The 14768-nt window shown below is 46.6% G+C and overlaps 1 protein-coding gene across 4 annotated transcripts in view; it reads right to left on the reverse strand.

The window, feature by feature from the left end:
- The window catches only part of HDAC1 (histone deacetylase 1), a 40383-nt gene extending 27670 nt beyond the window's left edge, over positions 1 to 12713 (reverse strand). For all 4 annotated transcript variants that reach the window (XM_073792788.1, XM_073792790.1, XM_073792785.1 and 1 more), the window contains exons 1-2: positions 12569 to 12713; positions 5930 to 6042 (exon numbers count right to left, since the gene is read on the reverse strand). In XM_073792788.1, coding sequence (XP_073648889.1) covers positions 5930 to 6042; positions 12569 to 12617 — 162 coding nt within the window. In that variant the 5' untranslated portion in view covers positions 12618 to 12713. The remainder of the gene's footprint in view (positions 1 to 5929; positions 6043 to 12568) is intronic.
- Between the last annotated feature and the right edge of the window lie 2055 nt (positions 12714 to 14768).

Raw genomic sequence — 14768 nt, forward strand, 5'->3', positions numbered from 1 at the left:
GGAATATGGAAGTTCACAGCATTATTAAAATATTTAAGTAAAATGAATGAATAAACAATAAAATAACATTTTTAAAAAGAAGACCAAGCATGAACCTTCTTTAGATGCTTATAAGCCAAGGATAATGATTAACCCAATTCTGTGTATCCAAGGTCCAATTAAAAGAGAAACAAAACAATAATCATACAATCAAAAAGAAAAATGGGCAGAAGGCTTGAATAGGAACTTCAATAGGGAAACCTGTAAAAAGATCCTCAACCTCACCAGTAACAAGCGAAACATAAACTGGCAAAAAAATTTAAATATAACAAAATCAAGTGTTGGCAAGGACTTGGAGCAACTGTAATTCGTCTACACTGGTGGCAACTGGAAACCATTTTGGCATTATTTAATAAGGGTGACTGTGTACCAATGTCCTGACCCAGCAATTTTACTCCTAGTACATCCCCTTCTGAAACTGTAGCATATATGCATCCAAGAAACATGCTCAAGAATGTTCACAGCAGCAGTGTTTGTAGCAGCTCAAAACTAGAAACAAACCAAATGCCCACCAATAATAATAAATAGACAACTTGTAGTATACTCTTTCAATGAAATACAGTGAAAATAAATACAGCTACATGTATCAACATGAATGACTTTTAGGAACATGTTGAGCAAAAAAGGCAAGTCATATAATACTGTATGGCTCCACTTATGTAACATTCAAACATGTAAAACATGTACTATTTAAGAATACATACGGGTAGGGACTTCCCTGGTGGTCCAGCAGTTAGGACCCCACACTTCCAATGCAGGGGGCCCAGGTTTGATCCCTGGTCAGGGAACTAGATCCCGTATTACCAAATCCCACATGCCGCAACTAAAGACCCTGAGTAACGCAACTAAGACGCAGCACAGCCAAATAAGATAAATAAATAAATATTTTAAAAAGAAAAAAGACTACATAATGGTAAATTTATAAAGACAAGCGAGCAAATAATAAATCCCAAGTTCACGGCAGAGGTTAACTCTGGGAAGAAGACAGGATCAGGGAAGGGCATACAGGAGCTTTAGCAGTCATGGAAATACTCCTTTTCTTAAACTAGGTGGTATTAATAATAATGTGGGGCTTCCCTGGTGGCACAGTGGTTGGGAGTCCGCCTGCCAATGCAGGGGACGCGGGTTCGAGCCCTGGTCCGGGAAGATCCCACATGCCGCGGAGTAGCTAGGCCCATGCGCCACAACTACTGAAGCCCGCGTGCCACAACTGCTGAAGCCCGTGCGCCTGGATCCCGTGCTCCGCAACGGGAGAGGCCGCTGCAGTGAGAGGCCCGTGTACCGCAATGAAGAGTGGCCCCCGCTTGTCGCAACTAGAGAGGGCCTGCGTGCAGCAGCAAAGACCCAATGCAGCCAAAAATAAATAAATAAAATAAATAAATTTATTTAAAAATAATAATAATAATAATGTGATTCTTTATACCCTACATATATTTTATAAAAATTCTTTCATATCTATTCAATATTTTATAAAAACATTAAAAAAAGAACAGAAGGCAATGAATAAGAAGACTGGGACTATACAAAATTAGCATCCAAGGCAAGGAAGAGAGCAGGATTTTTATTATGTAAATAGGAAGATGCCTGGATGAAAAGTGAAGATTTAGATTCTGGGACAGATTAATTAGACGTGTAGAGACAGAATTGGAGAAGGAACCAAAGAGGGTGAAATTGTGTGAAAAAAACTTCAACGTGTCTCCTTCAGGTACAGAAACTTCTATGAGCAGTCTAGGGAACTTCTTTCAAGACTGACTCTCAAAAGCCATTAATTGGGCTTCCCTGGTGGCGCAGTGGTTGAGAGTCCGCCTGCTGATGCAGGGGACATGGGTTCGTGCCCCGGTCCAGGAAGATCCCACATGCCGCGGAGCGGCTGGGCCCGTGAGCCATGGCCGCTGAGCCTGCGCGTCCGGAGCCTGTGCTCCGCAACGGGAGAGGCCACAACAGTGAGAGGCCCATGTACCGAAAAAAAAAAAAAAAAAAAAAAAAAGCCATTAATTTCAGGACAGACACTAAAATAAATGGCTCTCTTTGTGCTTTGGGAAAGGGATGCTAGAATCATAGCCCAGAGAAAGGAGAAGAAAGAAGGGATGAATGCAAAGAAATACTGCTGAGGGGAAGAGGACTAACGATTCATATTCAATAAAGACAGCCAGAGAAGGAAAAAGATCACATGAAAGAGAAGGAGGTCTAGAGATTTCAGAAAGAGATTATACTAGGGTTTTGCTTTAGAAGTTTACAATAAGCATACCACACAGATGAAGTAATCTCCAATCATCTCTATTATCTCCTATGATAGCTGTTGGTTGCTTCCCAAAGAGCCATTCTTTCCCTTCTTTCTTGTTAAGAGATCTCAATTTGGTTGCGTGTACCCAGCCCCAAGAATCAAATTGCTGGTGAATGGTCTAAGGACAGCAAATGACCCAAGGAGATTTAAGGGGAAATCTGTTAGAAAGCTTCTAGGACGAGTTTTCCTCTTTAATAAAAAATAGAGTGTGGGGTGAGGACAATGGAGAGTGATCCAAATTAGGGTTGCTGTAAACATTAAGGAAATAACAAGTAGCTCTGGCTTGGTACCTAGCAATCACCAATAAATGTTAGTTAATTTTTCTTCTCACTTAAAGATAGGATCAATTTTTTTTTTTTTTAATATTTTCTTGGGGGACTTCCCTAGTGGTGCAGTGGTTAAGAACCTGCCTGCCAATGCAGGGGACATGGGCTCAAGCCCTGGTCCAGGAAGATACCACATGCCGTGGAGCAACTAAGCCCATGGGCCAAAACTACTGAGTCTGCACTCTAGAGCCTCTGAGCCACAACTACTGAGCCCGTGCACCACAACTACTGAGGGCCACATACCCTAGAGCCCACGCGCCACAACTACTGAAGCCCGCATGCCCTAGGGCCTGCATGCTGCAACTACTGAAGCCCGCGTGCCTAGAGCCCGTGCTCCACAATAAGAGAAGCCACTGCAATGAGAAGCCCGCACACCACAACAAAGAGTTGCCCCCGCTCGCCGCAACTAGAGAAAGCTCATGCACAGTAACGAAGACCCAACACAGCCATAAATAAATTTCAAAAATATATATAAATATATATATATATTTTTTTTTTTTTTTCCTTGGCCGTGCCGTGTGACACGTGGGATCTTAGTTCCCCGACCAGGGATAGAACCCTTGCCTCTTGCATTGGAAGCCTGGAGTCTTAACCAGTGGACCGCCAGAGGCGTCCCAGGATCCATTTCTTTTTTTTTTTCTTAATTTATTAATTTATTATTTATTTTTGGCTGCCTTTGGTCTTTGTTTCTTCGCCCCTTGGAGGGAGGGGGGGCTGGGGAGGCTACTTTACATTGCGGTTGCGTGGGCTTCTCATTGCAGTGGCTTCTCTTGTTGTGGAGCACAGGCTCTAGGCACATGAGCTTCAGTAGTTGTGGCTTGTGGGCTCTAGAGCGCAGGCTCAGTAGTTGTGGCATATGGGATCTTCCCAGACCAGGGCTTGAACCCGTGTCCCCTGCACTAGCAGGCGGATTCTTAACCACTGCGCCACCAGGGAAGCCCAGGATCCATTTCTTAATACCTCAATATCATTCATGGAGGTTGATATAGTCCCTGGGGTATGACAAGTACTCAACAAAAATCTGTTAAATGAAAAAGAGAGTGCTTAAGGTAACACTTGAAAATGAGTAAGATATAACTGGACAGAGTAAATAATCCTCCCAATCAGGATGGGGTGGAAAAAGGCAGAATCTGATCTGGCTGACTTGGAGAGGTTCTGAGGAGGGGAGTGGCAGGAAAGGAGGCAAGCTGAGGCCAGGTCAGCATGGTGTAGGTGTGCAACAGGAAGCGCCATAAGGCCTTGATGCTTACTATTCCACATTCAGGTAATGTCTCTTTATCTAAATGCTAGTCTGCTCCCTAGAGTTCCTGGAAACCTCTGCTACCTTTTATGTTTTTCATTCCCAGATGCCCTTCACACCTGAAAATGCTCTCTAGTTCCAAGATCCGTCTGCTCCTCTATCTACCTTCCTTCCTTGCTTCCCCAGCTGCCTCCTCCAGTGGTTCTAGAGACATGACACAGCCATCTGGGACAGAGACTTATCTCCTTTCAGTCTCTGGAATGGTGAGGAAGGATACTGCTGTTGCTAGGTTACTTAAGCTGTCAGCACAGACTTTTAACAAGACTCTTATGCTCTAACTGTAAGACAACATAGGGGGCTTCCCTGGTGGCGCAGTAGTTAAGAATCCGCCTGCCAATGCAGGGGACACGGGTTCGAGCCCTGGTCCGGGAAGATCCCACATGCTGCAGAGCAATGCCCGTGCGCCACAACTACTGAAGCCCACGTGCCACAACTACTGAAGCCCACGTGCCTAGAGCCTGTGCTCTGCAACAACAGAAGCCACTGCAACAAGATGCCCACGCACTGCAACGAAGAGTAGCCCCTGCTCACTGCAACTAGAGAAAGCCCTCGCGCAGCAATGAAGACCCAATGCAGCCAAAAATAAATAAATTAATTAAAAAAAAAAAAAAGACAACATAGGCCTCCAGCCCCTCTTTATTTTCTCATTTGGACCCTTGTGACAGCCTCCTAACTGGCCTCCCTGCTTCTAAAATGCATGCCTGTTCCTATCTCTCATTTAAAATACTTCACTTGTGGAACCTCCTTGGTGGTGCAGTGGTTAAGAATCCACCTGCCAATGCAGGAGACACGAGTTCAAGCCCTGGTCCGGGAAGGTCCCACATGCCGCAGAGCAACTAAGCTCGTGCACCACAACTACTGAGCCTGCACTCTGGAGTCCGCGAGCCACAACTACTGAGCCCGTGTGCCACAACTACTGAAGCCTGCGCGCCTAGAGCCTGTGCTCCCCAACAACAGAAGCCACTGCAATGAGAAGCCTGCGCCCCACGACGAAGAGTAGCCCCCGCTCACCGCAACTAGAGAAAGCCCGTGCGCAGCAACGACGACCCAACACAGCCAAAAATAAATAAATTAAATAAATAATAATAAATAACTAAAATACTTCACCTGCTCTTCACAGCTTCCAGAAGAGGTTCAGATTGGGAACCTCTGGACCAAATTTGGTCCACAGATATGCTCATGTGCTTTTGTTTGCACACATTTAAAACAAACAAACTTGGGCCAATATTTTAAACCTGGGAGATTTTACATAATAATCTAGAGTTCTGGCTTCTCTTTAAAAACTGATAGATGGGGCAAAAGTCATCAGATGGAGCTGAGTCAAGATGTTAGACAGTCCATACTCTCTAGTAACTAGAGACTTGGCATCTAGTTCAACACAGTTCCAATCACTCTTTTTTTTTTTTTCTTCTCCAGCCATTGGATTTTTTGACCCTGGTGCCACAGAGTTGCTTAGTACATCCAATCCTTGCTGACCTCTCCAGCTCTAGCTCCCCTCTCTCACACCTGTGAACTTTATACTACAATACCTGCACACTGAACTACTTATATTTTCCCCAAACACACCATATTGTTCTTACCTCTCTGCCTTTTTGTGTATGTTCTTTCCTCAGCCTAGAATGCCAGTCCCCTCCTGAACTCCAGGCTAAATTCTATTCAACCTTTAAAACACTGCTCAGATATCACCTCTAGAGAACATTCCAAGGCTCCCTTCCACCTTCACACCTTATTATCTCTGCATCTTATACATTGTTTCATTGTTGCACTTACACACTGTACAATTTATTTGTGTACATGTTAGTCACCAGCACTAGAGTGAGCTCCTTAAAAACAGAGAATCTCTATCATTTACAGTGTCTGCCATGTAACAGTCACTCAACACATTTGATAAATGAGTAGTTGAAAAAATGAGATAATGAGTGACATATGGGGAACCAGAGCTGACGAGGTTAGGGAGGGGTGACGCTCCCAGTAACTCACATAGATTTCCATCTTTCGGTAAAGACCATAGTTAAGGAGCAAATTGTGAGTCATGCGGATTCGGTGAGGCTTCATTGGGTGGCCTTGTCCATAATAGTAATTTCCAACATCCCCTGAAGAAGAAAGAGTGACAGTTTCAGTGACACAGTTAGACATACACTTCCAGGAGAACCCATGAATATTTACAACAAATTTCTAGGCAAACTCTCTTTCTGGTTCATCCTAGACTCCAAGATTCTCTCCCACCTCAAGGAAGGGTAACTCCAAAAGAAAAAACAAACAAAAAGCAGGGGACCTTGGTGAGATGAGCATTTAAGGATGTCTGTCTAGCTCAGTTTTTTCCCCTGGAACCTACAGGCACTAGGATAGTGTGAGGAGGTCATTCCAAATCTACTGGGGAACAGTAGCGAGTGAGGTGACTCACCTCACTGTATCTCCAAGGAATTCATTCCCACAACAGAAAAATAACCATCACTACTTAGAATTACTGTAAGTCACAGTTCACCTCTTGCACATCATGACACTTTATGGTGTCAACGTACATTCGCATTCATTTTCCTACTGGATTCTCACAAAAACCCTGTAAAATAGTTAGGATAGGGAGTATTATTCCCAGTTTATCTATAAGAAGACTAAACTCACCATCTCTTGATTCATCTATAGCAATAACCTTCTAATTGGTCCCTCTGCCTTCAATTCAAACTATCTGCCACACTGTTACCAGTTATTTTCCTAATATACAGCTTTGATAACATCACTCGCCTACTCAAAAATCCTTAAGGGTTCCCCATCCCCTACAGGATAAAGAATAAAGAACAAATTCAGTAGCCTGGCATTAAAGGAGTTTCTTAATCTACTTTTCCAACTTCCTACCACCACCACCTTGCCCCAGCACGCGCGTGTGCGTGCACACGCACGCGCGCACACACACACACACACACACACACTCTCTCTCTCTCTCCCTCCCTCCCTCCCTCCCTCCCTCCCCCCCCTCTTTTTTTTTTGCGGTATGCAGGTCTCTCACTGCTGTGGCCTCTCCCCTTGCGACTCCCCTACGCGCAGGCTCAGCGGCCATGGCTCACAGGCCCGGACCGGGGTACGAACCCGTGTCCCCTGCATCGGCAGGGGGACTCTCAACCGCTGCGCCACCAGGGAAGCCCTAGCTGCCTGTTTTTTGTAAATAAGATGTTATGGCACACAACGATGCCCATTAGTTTATATATTATCTATGACTACTTTCACATTATAATGGCAGAGTTGAGTAGTTAAATAGTTACTACAGAGACCCACCCATATGGTACACAAAGCCTAAAATATTTACTATCTGGCTCTTTACAGAAAGTTTGCCAATCTCTGCTATAAATGCACTAGATTATTACCAGCTTCCTGAACATGGCATTCATCTTCACACCAAAGTATCCTTTGTTCAGACTGTCCCTCTGACCTGGAATGTCATTCCTTCTCTGATGATCCTCATACTACAAAGCCCAGCTCAAGCTCCAACCATAGTCTTGATCAGAATAAATGGTCTTTTCCTCTGCATGCAATTTATATATGGCATGTAATTTTGTTTTGTATCTAAATTATTTACATATCTATTTTATGTCTACAAGACTAGCTCCTTGAAGGCAAGGACAAATATGCCCTGTACATCATAGAGGCTCAATAAAGATTCAAGGAACTGAGGTGAGACTCAGAGAAGTTATGTGCCTGCTCAAGATCACACAGCTAATGAATGATCTGGGAGTCAACCCTGCTAACTCCGAATCCGGAATGCTAAAAACTACATTGGGTTTCCCAGGTACCTGCTTCAGTTCGCACTTAATCTAAAGGGCTCTGTGAGTCTACTTGGTAGAAAGTTCCTGGAACAATATTTCAAAATCACGTGAATTGCACACCCAAAGTTCTCTCCTTGGAAGTCCATCAGGATGAGGCAGATCTTTCAGCACCAGTGAAAAAAAGGCCCCAACCTCTTAATCATTGATTTGGTAGTGCCAGAAACAGGCTTCATTCCAGGGAACAATGCACTGTGGGGAATGCCACCAACAGCATCCAAGCCACTCCAATTCTCTTTGGCACAGACAGGGCCTGGGATAATGGGAAGCTTCTAAACAGTTGGATATTTAGGATCTCATCCTCTTCTCTCTCTTTTTAAATAAACTTTATTTTTTAGAACAATTTTAGATTTACAGAAAAATTGCAAAGAAGTACAGAATTCTTAGATACTACACTACTATTTCCCCACTAACATTTTACATTAGTAAAATAAAAAGTATTTGTTACAATTAATGAAGCAATATTGATACATTATCATTAACTAAAAGTCCATACTTTATTTAGATTCCCTTAGTTTTCACCTAATGTCCTTCCATCCTCTTCTCTTAATCTTAGTGAGGCCTGTGCTCTCAACCAGAGCCACAAGCCAGAGCACAGCATGTAGTGGCATTCAAGAGGGACCATTGTCCCATACAGACACAGACTTTGAGACGCAGTAGCAGGGAAGGCAGGCAGAAGAGTTTGTTCCCAGGGCTCCTCAGACAACCTTATCAGCCATGGGGGGTGGTGGGGGGGGGGGGTAGAACAGGTTCTCAAGGCATTGGCAGAGACATCCAGATGCAGACCCAATTTGTGGGCAGTCAGGAGTCGCAAGGTCATTACTATGTGATATAACTGGCTTCCTGCTTACCCATATCTCTGGCTCCAGCCAAAGTTTAGACCTGGGGAACTAAGATAACTTATGTAGAAAGCTAAGGGAGTACCTGAGGGTGGGGTCCAAAGATACCATTTTCCTTAACAGTTTTTAATCAGGTTGCTGAGAGACTTTAAAAAGAAATAATGCTTTTTGGGCTTCGCTGGTGGCACAGTGGTTAAGAGTCCGTCTGCAAATGCAGCGTACATGGGTTCCTGCCCCCGTCCGGGAAGATCCCACATGCCATGGAGCGGCTAGGCCCATGAGCCATGGCCGCTGAGCCTGTGCGTCCGGAGCCTGTGCTCCGCAACAGGAGAGGCCACAACAGTGAGAGGCCCACTTACCGCAAAAAAAAAAAAAAAAAAGAAAGAAAGAATGCTTTTTATATAGAATTGGCCATCCCCATCCACTAACCCTGGCTAAGGAAGGCCTACTATACTATGCAATTTTATGTAAGGAATTTGAGCATCCTTTTGATATTTGCACTGGGGTCGTGGAACCAATCCAGCTTTTTTAAACTTTTTAAAACTTTTTTAAAAAGAGCTTTTTGCACTGTTCTTATAGTTTCTCAGCTTTATAGGGGAGTGACCTGAGGCCCGGTAAGGTAAAATGACTTGCCCAATACTTCAAAGCTTCTGAGTGGTAGAGACAAATCTGAGCCCCAAACTAGTGACCTCACTGCAAAACTCACAAGTAGTTTCTCAAAAAGTAAGAAATCTCCCTTCTCTAAAGACTGATGTCTTTCCACTTTTTCTCTTTTTAAACTGAGAGTGTAGAGATCACAAAACTGTGCAAACTGATAAGGCTACAGAGTCAGACGCCAGCCTCAAATGGGCCCTCACCACTGTCCAGCAATCCTTCCAATTTTTTTCCTGGCTCCCTCTTTCATAACAGCTATCTCTCTTCAAGATTCCTACTCTACCAACTGCCCTCCCCCACTCTCAGGAAAAGGAATATTCTCTTACCTCATCTTGAAAACTCCCTCCACTTTCTCCCCATCATTTCCCCTTCAAACTTACCTATCTCTGAACTTTTCCTTGCCACTTAACCTCTCTGTCCCGGAGGAACTTCCCCTTGCAAGACTAGTGTCCCTACCTGTGCTCTGGTTTCCATCTCACCTGGTCTCTTCTCAGGGATCTCCATCATTACTAGCCCCTCTCTCCAATATCTGGCTATTTTCCTTAAGAATTTGCATATACTCAACTCTCAGCCACTACATCTCCCCTTTATCAACAACCCTCTCTCTCTGTCCCAACAAGCTTCCTTTAAAAGATCAGCCTAGGGACTTCTCTGGCAGTCCAATGGTTAGGACTCTGTGCTTCCACTGCAGGGGGCACGGGTTCGATCCCTGGTCAGGGAACTAAGATCCCGCATGCTGCGCAGCACTGCCAAAAATAATATATAAAAATAAAAAAAGTTCAACCTAATGTCTCCTCTTAACCCATCCATTCATTCTTCAATCTACTGCAATTCAGCTTCAGTTCCAAACCCTGCACAGGAAACAGCTGTTGCCAACACTTGGCCACTCCCTCCCTCTTTTGGCTACTGTAACCCAACACTTTTTGGTTCACTTACATCTCTGGTCGTTCCCTTTGTATCTTTATTCATTTAATCAACAAGTATTTCTTGAGAAAATATGTGCCTACTATGAGCTAGGCACTGTTTTGGGGACTGAGCATACAAAGGTAGACAAAACATGATCCCTTTCCCTAAGGACCTTACTGTCTTTAAGAAGTATGAACAAGTAAATGGGCAATTCCAATACACAGTGACAAATGCTATGGCAAGAGAGTGCAGAGCATGAAGAACACTAGACTTTTTCTCAGTCCACTTCCTTAGAATTCCGCCCTGGACCCTCTTCTCTTTTCACCCTATACAACTTCTTACATGGGATGCGAGGGTGACTGCATCCTCTCCTATAAATAAAATTATCACCTGTATGTATGTATTCTGACAATCACCAAAAATCTCTATCTTCTTGTTTGTCTTCTAAACTGCAGACCTGAATGGCCAACTGCCTACTGGACACCTCTACTTGGATATCCCCCAGACATCTCAACAAATATTTCTTCAAAAAACAAAACCCGGGGCTTCTCTGGTGGCGCAGTGGTTGGGAGTCCGCGTGCCGATGCAGGGGACACGGGTTCCTGCCCCGGTCCGGGAAGATCCCACACGCCGCGGAGCGGCTGGGCCCGTGAGCCATGGCCGCTGAGCCTGTGCGTCCGGAGCCTGTGCTCCGCAACGGGAGAGGCCACAACAGTGAGAGGCCCGCGTACCGGAAAAAAACAAAAAAAACCGGAACTTCCCTGGTGGCGCAGCGGTTAAGAATCCGCCTACCAATGCAGAGGACAAAGGCTCGAGCCCTGGTCCGGAAAGATCCCACATGCAGCGGAGCAACCAAGCCCCCGAGCCACAACTCCTGAGCCTGCGCTCTAGAGCCCGCGAGCCACAACTACTGAGCCCGCGCCCAGAGCCCGAGCCCCGCAGCAGGAGAAGCCACCGCAGTGAGAAGCCCGTGCACCGAACGAAGAGTAGCCCCCGCTCACCGCAACTCAAGAAAGCTGGCACACAGCAACGAAGACCCAAAGCAGCCAAATAAGTAAATAAATAAATAAAACAAAACCCAAAGTTATTAACTGACCCTGCCTTCTACAAACACTCAGCATCAAACTGCCCAAACCAGAAACTTGGAATCCTTGTCTTCTTCCTTACTTCTCCATTCATGCGTTTAATTTCTGTCCCAGAGTGACAGTTCCAAGGTATAAATCTGATGATGTCACTAACCTGCATACAACTTCAATGATTCACAAGTGCCCTCAGAATAAAGTCCAACTTCCTTAGGGTGGTATGCCCAGCCCTTCATGACCTGGTCCCCATTTACTTCTCCAGCCTCATCACTTGCAACCTTTCTCTCACCCCTGCTCTCTACCTTCTAACACTGTGCCCTCAAATCTATGCCTCCACCGTTCTGCACATAGACCTGCCGTTTTTCAAACGTGCTGTCCTTTCTCTTACCTCTCAACTTGCTGTTATCTTTGCCCTGCCTGGGCCTGGCTAATAACTCCTGTTCTTCAGGTCCTAACTGAGACGGCACCTCCTTGCCTGACTCCTCAGGCTGGGCGGGTGCTTCTTCTCTGTGCTCCCAGAACACTCTGAGCTGTCCTTCCTCCCAGCCTGATAGTGGAGAGCAATTCTTTGTCATTGTCTACCTGCTCCTCCGGACTGAGAGGAAGGTGGCAAGTGCTTTGATCTTCCCATGGCCCCAGCCCCTAAATGCTACCTAGAACAGAGGAAGCTGCTGCTCCACAGATCTCTGTTCAACGAAAAAGTTTGTTCTAACAAGTTGCATCCTTCTCCTTCCAACCTCAGGGGTTCCATTTCCCAGCAGCAACTGCAGGGCCCGCTGGGAGATGGGGAGGGATGCTGGTGACCTCTAGGTGGTGAGCTCTGATGGCCTCTCACCAGAAGAGATGAGGAAGGAAAGGGGCAGTGAGAGACCTTCGGATTCTCAGCAGTAACATGTAACCCTGCAACCTTCTCCACCAGATACTGCCTCCCCCCTCGAACTCTGCCTCCCCTCTAGGAGGCCGCCGCAAACTCCACATCAGACTTCAGAAGTCCCCTCCAAAGTGACCTCAGGCTTCCCCAGGCGACCCTCTCAGCCTCGGACTCCTCCCTCAGCATCCCCTCTCAGCCTCGACCTCCTTCCCCTTAGCCTCCTCCCTCAGGCTCCACCTCCTTTCCTCTTAGCCTCCTCCCTCAGCCCCGACCACCTTTTTTCAAACTCCGCCCTCAGCCTCGACCTCCTTCTCTCAGCCTCCTTCTCTCAGCCTCCTCCCTCAGTCTTTCCCCAATGCCTCAGCCTTCCCCCTCAGATCTCCTCGGCTCCCTCTCCCAGATGCCGCCTAGCCCGGCCCCGCCCCCTACCCCGGCGCGAGGACTGTGCTCACCGTCGTAGTAGTAACAGACTTTCCTCCTGGTGCCCTGAGTCTGCGCCATCTTGCTCGCCTCCCGTCCCTCCCGTCAGTCTGTCCGTCCACCCTCCCGCCCGCCGGCAGCTCCGCTCAGCGTCAGACCCAGCAAAGAGGGGGCGGGCCTCCAGCGCGTTCCGCCCGTCCCCGCCCGGGCTCACCTATAGCCGCGCAGCCCGGGCACCGCTCCAGCCAATCAGAGGCGCCGGGACGCCCGGAACTCGGCGGGGGGCAAGGGCAGCCAGGCGAGGCCTCGGAGGGCCCCCTGGGCCTGTACCAAGGTCCGCGACAGGGGGTGGGGCTGCCCCAGGACCGTACCATTCGTCCCGGGGGAAGAAAGCCGGACTGCAAACTTCGCTGTCCCATTCGGCTTTGGGAGAGTGCTTGGAGATCAGAGACCAACTTTGTCATTTGACAGAGGCCTACGGTGGAAAGTGACTTGCGCAAGGTCACTTCAGCTGAGTTTGGAGCAGGAGAAATAAATTGACAAAGGACAGGAAACTGCTGTAGGCCAAACACTGTGCAATAGCTTTACCGACATTATCTCAGTCATCTCCATTATTCTTCACGACGGCTCTGGAGGGGGCCTTTTTATCACCATTTAACAGACAAAGATAACGAAGTTCGAAGTTCGGAACTTTGTGGCTTCCTCAGAGTCACACAGTAATTACGTTCAATTTTCAATCGTAATTTTTTGAATGCCTACTATGCATCAGAGGCACATTAAAAATGTGTCAGAACCCAGCCTTTCTTACTCCAAAGGCTACGTCCCTGATGCAGTCACCTAGGAGAACTGAGTGCATTTAGATGGGAGGAAACTGATTGTCCCCTTATACTGGGAGCAGAGTTTCTCAGGATACTGAAGCTACTGATATTTTGGATAATTCTTTGTTGTAGGGGACCGTCCTGTGCACTGTAGGATTTTTAACAGCATCCTTGGCCTCTCCTTATTAGATGCCAGTAGTACCCTGACCCACCCCCAGCTGTGACAACAGAAATTGTCCTGGCAAAATGTCTCCAGGGCAAGGGGGAGGGGATTGGAGGGAGTGTAAAAGTGCCCCCCACCCTACCCTTGAGAACCACTGCACTAGATCAGTCATCAACTAATCATTATTGAAAGCTACAGACTGAAAAGCACTGTGATGCGCTATTAAAATAGCAACACAGGGCTTCCTTGGTGGCACAGTGGTTGAGAGTCGGCCTGCCGATGCAGGGGACGCGGGTTCGTGTCCCGGTAAGGGAAGATCCCACATGCCGCGGAGCGGCTGGGCCCATGAGCCATGGCTGCTGAGCCTGCGCGTCCTGAGCCTGTGCTCTACAACAGGAGAGGCCACAACAGTGAGAGGCCGGCGTACTGCAAAAAAAAAAATAAATAAAATAACAACACAGGGCTTCCCTGGTGGCACAGTGGTTGAGAGTCCCCCTGCCGATGCAGGGGACACGGGTTCGTGCCCCGGTCCAGGAAGATCCCACGTGCTGCGGAGCGCCTGGGCCCGTGAGCCATGGCCGCTGAGCCTGTGCGTCCAGAGCCTGTGCTCCGCAACAGGAGAGGCCACAACAGTGAGAGGCCCCGCGTACCAAAAAAAAAAAAAAACTACAACAATATTAATATTTAGTGAGTGCTTACTATGTGTGAAGTAAGTTACTCGTAAGCCTATAGATCTATAGGATCTATAGATATATGTTTTATGCCTCTTTACAGCTTAAAGACTGCTTGGTCACTTGTGTTCCTCACCTGGGAACTGCATTTGGGCCACTAATTACAAACGTAACAGATCTAAGACTGGGCACTTCTATTATAGAAGCAGCAAAAGACCGTGGAATAAACCCTATTCTCAGTTCTGTGTTGCTGCTTCCTAGCCAGGAACCTTTCTGGGCCCCCATTTCCCTCTTAGTAAAATGGAGAGTGTAAGAAAACAAAGTTCACCAGCTCTGTGTCTGCAGCAGTGTCCAAAGGAGGAGGAGGGTGGGGATCAGATGAGGTCATGGGTGTGGCAGCATTTTATAAAATGCAGAAAAGGAATCACAAATTCAGACGCTTGCACAGGTCACGCAGGTGATGTAAATGAGTGGATTTATATTTATATTGGTTTGATTCAGATACTTTGCTTGTTTTTAATATTGGATTCTTTTTCACTTTCTAAAGAAATATGTCCTTCTCCCCATCTTTCTTCAAACA

The sequence above is a fragment of the Tursiops truncatus genome, chromosome 1 (genome assembly GCF_011762595.2).
Source record: "Tursiops truncatus isolate mTurTru1 chromosome 1, mTurTru1.mat.Y, whole genome shotgun sequence".
Taxonomy (NCBI): Eukaryota; Metazoa; Chordata; class Mammalia; order Artiodactyla; family Delphinidae; genus Tursiops; species Tursiops truncatus.